The sequence below is a fragment of the Megascapheus bottae genome, chromosome 8 (genome assembly GCF_031878675.1).
Source record: "Megascapheus bottae isolate mThoBot1 chromosome 8, mThoBot2.hap1, whole genome shotgun sequence".
NCBI lineage: Eukaryota > Metazoa > Chordata > Mammalia > Rodentia > Geomyidae > Megascapheus > Megascapheus bottae.
In genome coordinates this window covers 21,559,158-21,572,489 of record NC_143516.1, presented here as the reverse complement: position 1 = coordinate 21,572,489, position 13,332 = coordinate 21,559,158, and the positions used below count along the sequence as shown (strand labels likewise).

The window sequence follows — 13,332 nt, the reverse complement described above, 5'->3', positions numbered from 1 at the left end:
TGTGTGTGTGTGTGTGTGTGTGTGTGTGTGTGTGTGTGAAAACTTCTGCAACAATTGTTGTTTTGCTGAAGACAAGCTTCTATAATATTTTCCTTGACTTGACAAGATCCAAGAAGAAAACCATCTTACCGGTGACTGTCAGAAAGGTCAGTGAGATGAGGAGATTGATACCCCAGTTCATACTGGAAGTTAGAGCCATGGCCCGTCCTCTGATGCCACCAGGAAAGATCTCACTGAGCACCAACCAAGGCACTAGAGGAAGAGAGAAGGGGACAGATGATGGCAGAGCCAGTGAAGATGACGGGATCCCAGGGTGGGTAACTCACCTCTCTTTCCTCCTCATCCTACCTGTACTTGGGCTTGGAGTCCATGGCCATTACACACCTTAGCAGAACAGCCTAGAAAAGGGCTCATCTTATCTTTACCTCTGACCCAGGGAGAGAAGCTTGCCTGGCAGGGGCAGAGTCTGAGCTGCTGGGATCTGACACAGGCCTGGGAAGTGCAGAAGGGCAGTGCTTGGGGTGAGAGACCAGCTTTGCCCATGTGCCCAGTGCCTCAAGGCCAGATTCTAGCTGTGCTTGCACTGGACAGTGGCCCTCCTTATGCCTCCTTTCTCCTTGGCCTTGGAGAAGTCTGATGTTTCTGCTGAGGGATTGGAAATAAGACAGGCAAGAGGACTTCTGCTTCTCTCCTTCTTCCCATGTGGGCCTCCTGGCCTTGGGGAAGCTGGCCAGAGAAAAGCCTACATTAAATAGAGCTCCAGATGTGAGGGAGGCTGGACATATGAGTTTCTGCAAGACAACTCTTCCTGTCATCAAAATGGAAAAGGGAACTTCATGAGGGGTAATCATACTAGAGGCTCTGCTTGATAGGATGAACCTTGTGAACCAATTTACCTGGTGAAATAAAGATGGGTTCTTACTTCAGCCTGACCTGAATTTACAAGGATATCTACAATGTTTTCTCATTCAATACTCAAGGGGACAAGCAAATGGAGTAAGGAAAGGTGGTGAACACAGTTGTAATATCCAGTGTGCAGATGTGGGGGAGGATAAGTAGGATTGGGAGAGGTGGAAGACAAGTGACAAAAAGGGCGATGCTGGTCAAGATATATTGTGCTCATAAATTTGGCATGTTGAATTGCAATCGTTTTATACAACCTATTAAAGAAGAAGAAGAAGAAGAAAATAACAATAATAATAAAACAAAGTAGGAACAATTAATACTTGTCTTCTGCACAAGAGACTGAAACTTTAAGGAGCTAATTTTTCAAGATCACAAAGGTGATCCTAAGGTGACAGAAGTGGTATTGAACCCTGGCAGACTCAAGAACACAGGTTTCTGAATCACTTGTGCTTCCTTGGTAATGGCTGCATAAATGTGTGTTCATTAGTAAATGGGAATGCAAGCAGATCTGATCCTGTAGAAAGGACATGGGAGCTGCCCCAGCCCTGAAGCCTAGCATACTGCATGTACTATATCATAACCTGCCCAATGTATGATCTTCACCCAGTAGCACATAGCAAGCTAAGGCTGTCAGCAGCCTCTTTGACTGACTGCCCTCATCCTAGTGGAACAGTCATCCATGCCTCAAAATGAACAATTTCCTCTCATGTCAACATCATAGTCAGCCAAGGAAACATATGCATCCAGTAAATGTGTTGTTTTAAAATAAGAAAAAAATGCAACTAAGTTGTGGAAAAGTATTCCCCCCCCCCTTGTTGATCTTCTCCAAACGAATGTGTACCAGGTTTCCTTGAAGACATAGCAGATAACTCATCAAAGCAACATAATTAGCATTGTTCTAGTTAAGGAGGAATTGTATTTATTAGGCTGTTTGGAAGCATTGGGATTTGCACTCAGAGCCTCATAACTTGCAAGGAAGGCACTCTACCACTGAGCTATGCCTCCAATCAATGGTTTCAGTTTTTATAATTTAAAAAAACGTATTGTTATTATTAAAATGAGGCAGGCAAGGAGTTTGGCCTAGTGGTAGAGTGCTTTTCTAGCATGCACAAAGACCTGGGTTTGATTCCTCGGTACCACATACATTGAAAACAGCCAGAAGTGGTGCTGTGGCTCAAGTGGTAGAGCTCTAGCCTTGAGAAAGTCCAAGAACAGTGCTCAAGCCCAGGACTGGCAAAAAAAAAAATGATGTACAGAGGGGTTACATTTAACATAAAACAGGTAAAGAGCACATTTATTTTGGGGCAATGTCATCCTTCCCTCGCTTTCCTCCACTGTTTCCATCCCATCCCCATTTACAAGTTGTATAGTTGATGTTTAACACAAGGCCAGTGAGTACCATTGCTACATTTCTTCACCTTCTATCCCTTCATTTCTGTGCCTCCCCTTTGACTTCGCAATTCAGTTATTTTTAATTAAGGTCTAAAGTTCTTTCCTCAGACAGCAATCCTCCTCCATAACTAGGATTAGAGGAGTGAGCCGTCACACCCAGCCTTGCCACATGTTAAGATTCTCTCCCTTCCTACCCTCTCATCTCATTTCTCTCCATCAGAAGATGTTCACTAGGTTCTTATAGATTACAGCCTTGATGGAGCAAGTGCAAGCACTTTTCCTGCCAGCTTCACATTTACGTAAGCTTTCCCCAGGCTTTCCCAAGACTGAGGATCCAGCTTCGTAAAGAGATACCTGCATAACTCAACGAATGGTCTTTTTGATGCTCTCTTTGATCTGGTATTTGTCCTTGGGAAAATACAAAATAAAATGACATAAATCCAAATTTTAAGCTACACACTTTAGGCTACAGACGATGTCTGCCGCCATCTTGCCATAGATACTTGATGTAGATGAAGTTGACAAGGCATCCCGGATGCCTTGTGCCTAGCAGCCATGGGCACAAAATAGGGAACAGGAGCTCTTTGCTCTTTTCAACAGACCAGATCAACTTGAACGGAGAGTTGAAGAGGGACAACATAGTGGCCTGAGGAGGGCCAGGAGATATGAGGCATGTGGAGGGGCTTAAGTAGGTTCATGGTGATTGGCAGGGTCACAAGGCAGGGGTGCAGGGAGTTTGAGGGTTCACAAGTCTTGGTTTCTTTTACTGGAAGAGTTGGCTCAGGTTTTCTTGATCTAACTGGCAGCCCTACCTTAATATCGTCTCTCCACTCCTTTCTTCCTGATTCTACCTTTCATCATGATGGTTTCTGAATGTTTGTGTGTGTGTGTGTGTGTGTGTGTGTGTGTGTGTGTGTGTGTGCACGCACCCATGTGTGTGTGTGCATGTATACAGGTCCTGGGGCTTGAATTTAGGCCCTAGGTGCTATCCTTTAGTTTTTTTCCTGCTCAAGGCTGGTACTCTACCACTTGAGTCACACATCCTTCTCCAGCTTTTTGGTTGGTTCATTAGAAACAAGTATCTTACTGACTTTCCTGCCTGAACTGGCTTCAAATTGCAAAAACCTCAGATCTCAGCCTCCTGAGGAGCTAGGATTACAGGCATGAGACACTAGCAATCGGCTAGCTGATGGTTTCTTAGAAGCACAAGGTGGTATTTGAGAATGTCACTGCTGGGTCATCAGAAACACATGGCAACCAAAAATAGTTATCCTTAAGGCCCCAGCAAAGGCCCTCTCCCTCCAAAATACATAATAGAACCTCAAAAGAACCACACTGTGGGCCAGGAGGTGGGCCTAGGGGTAGAGTACTTGCCTAGCATGCATGAAGATCCAGGTTTGATTCCTCAGTACCACATAAATAGAAAAAAGCCAGAAATCAGAAATGGTGCTGAGGCTCAAGTGGTAGAGTTCTAGCTTTGAGAAGTTCAAGGACAATGCTCAGGCCCTGACCTCAAGCCCAAGACTGGCAAAAAAAAAAGAACCAAAGATCCACACTCCCTCTGATGAAAAGGAGCTTGTCCAAGTGCAATTTAAAGTAACAAATGTCACCAGTAAGAAAACAGGACAGTTAGACAAAGCTGGTTCTGCATGCTACATCTCAACTGCCAGTGTCTAGTCTAGAAAACTGAAAATCACACTGCAAGCCTGTCTTCAGTCTGCATTCAATTCCACAACTTGATGACATTCTGGGCAATTTAACCTGCTTGAATAATGAGTTAAAGATTGAAACATAAGCTTCCCTGAACCGGCATTCTGATGAGAACTTGTCAGGCCAGCTCTGACATTTCCCAAACTAAACATATTACTGCTTGAAAGCTTCTATTTCCTTTCTGATTTCATGAGAAGAATTTGATGGGTTGGTTGAAATAATATTGTCAGACTGGCTACAGTAGCAGTTAAAGGGTGTTTACTTCAATCACAGTAATATGAAGCCTGTCCAGTGTACAGTATCTATAACATTTTAATATACAAGTCACATCTTTTCAAGCCCAGGAAAAGTGAAATAAATAAAAAAAAATCGGAGTGTGCCGGAGCTGTGGCTCACACCTGTAATCCTAGCTACTCAGGAGATCTGAGGATCAAGGTTCAAAGCCAACCCTGGGCAGAAAAGGACCTGACACTCTTCCAATTAAAACTCTAGAAAACAGGAAGTGGGGCTTGGCTCAAGGGTAGGTCCATAGCCTTGAGCTGAAGAGCTCAGGGACAATGCCCCCTGAGTTCAAGCCCCATGCCCTCCCCTCCAAAAAAATCAGATTATGGCATTTATGGCAAGAGAGTCTTTGCTAGAGGCCTTAAGATTTCTCTGAAGGAGTCTGTGAATGTTCAAATCCCAACAAACAGAAATGCTGTTTCAATTCCTAAGAAGACAAAAGCATAAAACACTACAAGGAAGTTGAATGTGGTGATGCTTTAAAAAAAAAGCAGTGGAAGTTTTCTTAAAAGTCAGTGATTGGCAAGGGATGATAGAGTACATCTGTAATCCCAGCACTCGAAAGACTGAGTCTGACATGTCAGTCTGCTGTGTGCCCCGCAAGTCGGCCTCAGACACTGGAGCACTGGGGCCCGCCCATTGTTCATGGCTCTAGGACTTCTATTTCATAGAGAATCATATTCACCAGGGCTGTCCATCAGAACTTGCCTGACTTGGGTGGAAATCTTCAGATTAAGTTTATGGTTCACAAAGGGTCATAAAAAGACAGAAAAGGACAGGTACAAGACATCTGTGTTCAATAGTAGACACAGATGAAGATTACTAGGGACGTTTGGTAGTAATAACAATGAGCCTGTTTCAGTTATTCTGTTTCTTGCCTCTGGCTTATTTCTGGCCACTGCCCCAGTTTTTCTATAGAAACTGGGTTTAGCCTTCCCCATTTTAGAATGAAGCCCTGCAGCTCGCCAGACACACCTGCCATTTGGCTGGAGCTCCTTTCTGAAGCATCTGGCATGCTAACTCTGATTTGAAAGACTGACCGAGGTCTCAAAACTCCTGCCAGAGGACTCCTAGCAACTTTGGAGAGAGTCCTATACTCAGGCTGCTGATGGATTTGATTGGTCAAAAAAAGCCAGGCTTTGCTCTTTGTGGGAATGAAGCCAAACCCTGTGGGTTTCACTGCTTTTGCAAGCAGACTGCAGCACACTTAGGTCTTCCTTACTAAGGGGTGATTAAATGTGAATCTTGAGCAGGTATAGAGTGACCCAGTCAGACAGGTGTTTACATTTTGGCCTCCCAAGTTTCCCAAGTGGAAAAATTATGTCCTTTGAAAACTAGACTCAAAAACTAGGTTGTCAGCAGTTTGGGTAGCTTCCATTTTTCTGTTTTGGAATCTTACTTTGCTTGTTATTCTAATGTCCTTTTGTAAAAGAAATACTGAAGAATATTATTTGAGATCACGTAGGTTACAGAGCAAGAAAATCAAATGAAATGTGAATGTCCTTTTTTGTTGTTGTTGTCAGTAGTGAGGCTTGAACTCTGGACCTGGGCATTGCCCCTGAGCTCTTCAGCTCAAGGCTACTGCCCTACCCCTTGAGCCATAGGCCCACTTCCAGTTTTTTTTTTTGTTTTTTTTTTTTTGTTGTTGTTGTTGTTTTGCCAGTCTTGGGCTTGAGCTCAGAGCCTGAGAACTGTCCTTGGGCTTTCTCAAAACTAGAGCTCTACCATTTGAGCCTCAGCACCACTTCCAGCTTTTTTCTATATATGTGGTACCGAGGAATCGAACCCGGGTCTTTGTGCATGCTAGGCAAGCACTCTACCACTAGGCCAAACCCCCGGCCTCCACTTCCAGTTTTCTAGTGGTTAATTGGAGGGTCTCATGGACTTCAGTGCCCGGGCTGGCTTTGAACCGCAATCCTCAGATCTCAGCCTCCTGAGTAGCTAGGATTACAGGTGTGAGCTTTCTATGGTGTGTTTGTTTGATGGAATCAGAGAGTGAAAGTAGGGTCATGTATATGTATGTTAGGTATCACTGAGCCACATATCCAGCCCTTTTCCTTTTTAACCTTTTTATTTTGAGACAAACTTCTGCTACTTTCCCCAGGGTGGCCTTGAACTTGGGATTTGAGTAGCTGGCATGACAGATGCATACCACTTTGTTAGATAAAACTATTATTGTTTCCACTGTTGCAGACATTTTATGGAATAGTTTATGTGTTCTATAAAACAAGTAACTAATGTTTGTGTTTATTAAGGCAATTAAAACCCTAATCTGGGGGCCAGAAGTGAGGCCTAATGGTAGAGTGCTTGCCTAGCATGCACAAAGCCCTGGGTTTGATTTCTCCGTACTGAATACACAGAAAAAGCCAGAAGTGGTGTGGTGCCTCAAAGTGCTAGAGGGCTAACCTTGAGAAAGATCGAGGGTAGTGTCCAGGTCCTGAGCTCAAGTCTCCAGAACTGGCAAAACAACAACAACAACAACAAAAAAAACCCTTAATCCGTTTTAGTATCTGTTCTGTCTCATCCTTATAGTGTTCAGGGGTAGAAAGCTCTAAGGGCATGTTGGGAGGGCAAATGAAAACTCTGTGTGCTGTGAGCAATTGCTGATGGTAATGGAACCGGAAGTTCCTTTTCTCTGTGTGTTTATCTCTGCTCATGTTATAAAAATGCAGTGTTAAGCTCTGCTGCTGTATCCTGATTCCCCAGGACAAAAGCTTGATACACAGATTTACTTGTTTCTTCTGGACTGGAGGCAAAGATCTACATGCATGCTAATTTTTTATGCTTTGTGTTATTATTTATTTATTTATTTGCCTGTCCTGGGGCTTGAACTCAAGGCCTGAGTACTGTCCTTGGGCTTTCTCAAGGCTAGAGCTGTATCATTTGAGCCACAGCACCATATCCAGCTTTTTCTATGTATGTGGTACCAAGGAATGGAACCCAGGTCTTCGGGCATGCTAGGCAAGCACTCTACCACTAGGCTTCAATCCCAGTGATGTTTAACCTAGTTTACTAGAGAAAAATATAAAAGAAACTTCAGTTAATATTGATGATAGTTAAAAAACTAACATTTAAAAAAAGGAAAATAAAGATTTTGAAAATAGGTTCAGCATTGGTGGCTCATTGCTATAATCCCAGCTACTTAGCAGGCTGAGATCACCTGAGGATCCAGGTTTGAAACCAGCCAAGGCAGACAAGTACAAAAAAGTCATATCTCAACTCAACTAGTCTAATCTAGAAGTAGAAGTGTGACTCAAATGGTAGAGCACCAGCTATGAGAATAAAAGCTAAACAAGAGTTCAAGGTGATAAGTTCAACAGCCAGTAAAGGTGCAACTTGAAAAAGAAAAAAAATCTCAAAGGTGAAAGTTCTTAACAAACACTTATGGAATTACGATTGTATCAATGTCTGCATCTGGTAAAAGAATTATTGCGTTAAAAATGTATGCACTGTATCTTTTTTTCTAAAAGTATGTGATTTCTTTAAAAAAAAAAAGTGGAAAAGTGTGCCAAGCACTTCAAAAGCTTTTACTATGCTAGTTCTAAATGTGTGAAGTCTAGGAGGAAGTTTGAGGAATACCAAGACCTTTGTTGACACCCTGCGTATACTACTAGAACATCAGATTTGTTGTTTTAAACACAGTATGTCCTTCAATGAAACAGCTAAGTAAACTTCCAAATTAAAACCTGACGTTCCATATCCCCAGAACTGGCAAGCGTTTTGAATGTGCCAGCACCACATGAGCAGAACCTTTTTGAAGAGCCAGAGTTATCTGGATGTGAACCCTCAATGTAAACATTATGGCAGATGATGATTCTACTGACTCAACCGCTTCCCACTGTTACCCAGCATCCAAAAACTCCAGAAAATGAAACAGCAAGGAAAGCAGCTAGGCTCAACACTGTTGGAGTTTTGAAAATTTAGTTTTTGTTTAAAACAGAAAGGAGGATACCTGTGTTTTAGGATATTTGGGTTAGGAGACAATTCTCTGGCATCTGTGCCTATCTTGTAAGCAAAGGCACAGACTCTCTTTGCTCCAAATTGTCTTCCCAAGGTTGCTTGCTGTACAAGATTGAGAGAGGTCTATGTGACGCTTATCTCCAAGTAATTATCAGTAAACTGGAGCTAGCATTGTGGCTCAAAGTGGTAATCTTGAGTTTAAAAGTTCAGAGATAGCATCCAGCCCTGAGTTCAAGCCCAATGACTGAGAAAAGAATAATAAAAAGATTGAGAGGGTCTCCCTCTAGGGAAAATGCTATGTGTTTCTTTCTCTCTCTCTCTCTCTCTCTCTCTCTCTCTCTCTCTCTCTCTCTCTCTCTCTCTCTCTCTCTCTCTCTCTCTCTCTCTCTCTCTCTCTCTCTCTCTCCTGTCTCTCTCTCTCTCTCTCCTTTCTCTGTACATTGGTACCCAAGGCATGAACATCGGGCCTTGACTTTTCTCTCAAGGGTGGTGCTTTACCACTTGAGTTACACCTGGAAGTTTTTTGGTGGTTAATTGGACATAAGTGTCTCACAGACTTTTTTTTATCTGTCTAGGCTAGCTTTGAACTGCAGCTTCCTGAGTAGCTAAGATTATGGGCCTGAGTCACTGTCTACTGGTACTTTAGTGTGAATAAACTGTAATAACCTGGCAAACTTAGCTCTCAAATTCTGTTTTCATTTTTGTAAAAATACTTAACCTGCTCGACCATCTGCGTGTGGTTATGATCACCTGCGTGTGGTTCCATCTTTGCGGTTGACTGCGGGTATCATCAGGTGACATTATACGGTGACAACCACCTGTGTGTAATCATGATCACTTGTGTGTGGTGTTTACCACACCCCACTGAAGCTCTGGACTACTCTCTATCCATCCCAAGGTGGAGAGTAGCTGCTATGCTGCTATTAAAATGACTCCAAAGCCTAGCTACTCAGGAGGCTGTGATCTGAGGATCAAGGTTCAAAGCCAGCCTGGGCACAAAAGGATCTGAGACTCTTATCTCCAATTAACCTCTAGAAAAGAGGAAATGGGGCTTGGCTCAAGGGTAAGTCGGTAGCCTCCAGCTGAAGAGCCCAAGACAGCGCCCAGGCCCAGTTCAAGATCCATGACCCCACTCCCCACACACAAAAAAATGACTCCTAGCTCTGCTCACAGAGTGCTGGTGTCTCTATTGATAGGGGATAGCTTGCTTCTTGCCTGTGATAAAAGATCTGAGTCCTCAGAGCTTGAGTCTCCTCCTTTCCACAACCAATGATATGGACAGATGTCATCTAGCCTTTATCATGTTGACTAAGGGATGGGGGTTTGAGAATCAATCTTAAATCCTGGCATTCTGGCTCTGATCAGAGTCCTGAGTCTTTTGCCAACATTCAGGAAACTTCCCTGATTTAATGTAAAACCTCAGCCTCTTCACTACTATTGCAGTGTGCTATAATATGTTTTTTCACAAAGGCCTTTTACTACTTCATTAACTCTGGATTGCCCACTTCTGTGGAATTCAATGGGATTTGTAAACCTAAATTAACCCATTGAAATTTCTATTAATATTAAATTCTAATTATAAGTCTCTCTAAATTCCAGATTTAGATTGTCCCATACTTCTCTTAAGAAAATCATGAAAGAATTGCCTCAAATCTTCCAGTGTAAGAGCCAGGCCTAATAGAAATAGAAATAAAAATAATTACCTTTGGAATGGTTAATCCCCACAAGAATGGCTAGCTAGGTCTCATAGTTGGCGAGCAAAGTGGAAAAAAATGTTAGAAATGACCATTTCATCTAACATCATAAACTTTTGAAGTGACAATGTAAGTAAATTTAAAACATTAACTAGCTTTAGTCATCCTCCAATATTTATTGGACAGAGTCCTGCATTCTCAACTAAACAGTTTTATTCTGATGGAGCTTTTTGGCCAGTTGTACATGGGGTTCCACAGAAAACCCACACTGACCTGTCATTCCTACCCACAGAGGAGATCAAGCCACCAGCCCCAAGTGGAGAGTGTACCCTTAGTCACAGAAAGACTGGTCTTGATTTGTCCAACCAATAAGTATGACAGGCCAAGTCTTATGTTAGACTCAGGGAAGCCACAGCAAGCAGAGCAGGATGAGCACAGGGCCATAGTCTCAATTGGTTATATCAGTTTAGAAGAATGAATATTGGGATAGTGGGTTGAAGTTGAAATCACATCATTTACCTTTTACTGAAAGTGTGTGGTTTCCTAACGAAATATTTCTAAACTGTGGGGGGTCTAGAAATGAACCCCACTTTCTAAACCTACAAGTCCATTTCTATCATCTTAACCCATTTTGGATGAAAAGGAAGTTGAGATTGACTATGCCCATGAGCAAAAGTGTCCAAGGACAGTGCCCAGGCTCTGAGTTCAAGCTCCAGGATTGGAAAAAAGGAAAGAAAGAAAGAAGAATAACAACAATCACGTAACCTTGGGACACATTTCTTCTAATGCAACAATACTGATCATAAGATAGAAGATAGAGGTTAATTATGAACATATGAACTTTTGGGTTTAAAAAGTCCTAATAATCACTGTGAAAAGAAGAGCCACACACTTTTCTGAGTTACAATGGCTATTTTAAGGAGGGTTAAGTTTCTATACATGTATCACCTCAAATGAACTCGTGAGATAATGCTATCAGGTCTTGGGTTTTGGCTCATCTTTACATATGAAGTACAAGCAGAAGAAAAATCATTATGGACCCTGTCCTCACAAGAACAGGCACTGTGATTTTGTGGTGACCAAGTCTCAGTTAATAAAAGGAGCTGAGATGATGCTAAAGAATCTCTCAAAACCTCACTGGACAGAGGCGACAGTGATCGAAGCATATTGTACTCATAAACTGACAGATGAATTAGAATTTTGTGTAACTAACTAAAGATAATTTTTTTAAAACATAAAATAAAAACACATCAGAAAGCCAGGCATTGACTTGGGACTATATTGAGTGAAAGATGAGTTTGGGGAACAAAATATTTAGTAAAAGGCTCAATGTCAATGGTGTTTATACCTGATTTCATTCGATGGAAGCACATTTTTTTTGGTCAGTTGTGGGGCCAGAACTCATAGCTTTGGAGCTGTGTCCCTGAGCTCTCAAGGCTAACTTGAGTCACAGCACCACTTCCAGTTTCTTTTTTTCAGCTCAAGGCTACCACCCTACACCTTCAGCCACAGCACCACTTCCATTTTTCTAGAGATTAATTGAAGGTAGGAGTATCACAGACTTTATTGTCTAGGCTGGCTTTGAACTGTGATCCTCAGATCTCAGCCTCCTGAGTAGTTAGAACTACAGACTTGAGCCACCATGCCTGGCTTGTTTTGTTTTGTTTGCCAGTCAGTGGGGCTTGAACTCGGGGCCTGGGCACTGTCCTTGGGATTTTCTCAAGGCTAGCACTCTACCATTTCAGGCACAGCAGCACTTTTGGCTTTTGTTGTGTATGTGAACCCAGGGCTTTGTGCATGCTAGGCAAGCACTCTACTGCTAGGCCACACTCTCAGCCCACTAACAGTTTGAGTGGTTAATTGGATATAAGAGTCTCACGGGGTCTTTTCTGCTCAGGCTGGCTTTGAACCATGATCCTCACATCGCAGCCTTCTGAGTAGCTACGATTAAAGGTGTGAGCCACCAGTGCCCAGCTTGATAGAAACATTTGAATCTAGTCAAAGCAGAAGACAGGTGCCATAAATTCCTCAGCAGGAGGTAAAGCCAATGGACAACTTTAGAGTAAAGCCTTACTTTTTAAATGCATTTAGAATAAGTTAAAGTAGGTGGGATTATTTGAGACCATGTTAATGATCTCTCTTAAATTCTAGAAACTGTTTTGGGAAATGGAGGATGAGAAAGTTCAACAATGTACAGCAGACATCTCTCCTAAGAATAGAAACACTTTCCTGGCAGAAACAAATCATGCTGTGATCTAATACAGCTAAAGAATGCTGTTCAAAGCCAACCTATATTTAAGAAGATTTAATGAGGATGGCTTAATCTTCATTTCATGTTGCTTTAGAACAGCCAGTACTTTCCCCTTTCTATCTCTGTTTACACAAAAGATTTGTTTGTATTACAAGCTATAAATTCTCAAAATGAAATATCAGAGAAGTAATCATATCAGGTTAATAAGTTTTACAGCGTATTCAAAATGAGGTATGAAAATCTCACTCCCAATAAAAGTCTTGTTAAACTCCCACTGGGGTTAAGCCAATGTCCTAGAACACCATTTGAAAGAATGAGATACTTTCTATGGTATGTTTTCTTTAGAGGAGAAGAGTGCCAGCTCACCTGTCGTCCTTACTACTCAGTAGGCTGAGATCTTAGGATCCGAGTTTGAAGTTAGCCTAGGCAGGAAAGTCATGAGACTCTTATTTCCAAGAAACCACCTAAGTGATTGCACCCAGATCCTGAGAACTGGCATATGTGCATGCGCACACACATACACACACAAGCAAAAAGGAAAAAAAAAAGTATGGCATGAATTTGCTGTATAAGAAATACAAATGTCTCTTAGCAAGTTGGAATGAAAAGGATAATTACTCAAATCTTCCTAAAATCACTAGGATGAATTATAATCCATAAACGCTAGTGAGAAGTGATCTCTTGGGAGAGTGATTCAGATATCTGTGTCTGTTGGCGTGACCCAGTTTCTCATATGAACCCCAGGCCAAGTCCTTGCAACCACAGTGAGACAGACCATGAGGTAAGAAAGTTATTCCTTTTACCACACCCAAATCTCCTCTAATCTTGAGCTCTTCACTTGTGTTACTTTGGTCTAAGAAGTTCTCAAAAAGAGAACTACCTCCATAATGTGACAAAAAGCAGAGGTGTCCAAGAAAAATCCAGGACAAAATGCCATGTCCAAATAGTTATTTCTGACTGCACAAAGGAATGCCCTAAGTGCTTCCCCCTAGCTGGTTCTGAACATTACCTCCCCTGCTTCTTTTCTTCCAACAAAACCAGGAAGAGACCTTTAAGAATCATGTTGAAGAAATAATGGATTGTTCTTAAAAACTCCTTATGATGGTGTCTGCCAGCAAGGAGACTGGCATTTATAGT

At 42.1% G+C, this 13,332-nt stretch overlaps 1 protein-coding gene across 1 annotated transcript in view; it reads right to left on the bottom strand.

The window, feature by feature from the left end:
* The window catches only part of Slc2a12 (solute carrier family 2 member 12), a 44,537-nt gene that overhangs the window by 9,760 nt on the left and 21,445 nt on the right, over positions 1-13,332 (bottom strand). Inside the window, exon 3 of the mRNA XM_090338099.1 lies at positions 130-252. Within this exon, the coding sequence (XP_090194225.1) occupies positions 130-252 (123 nt within the window). The remainder of the gene's footprint in view (positions 1-129; positions 253-13,332) is intronic.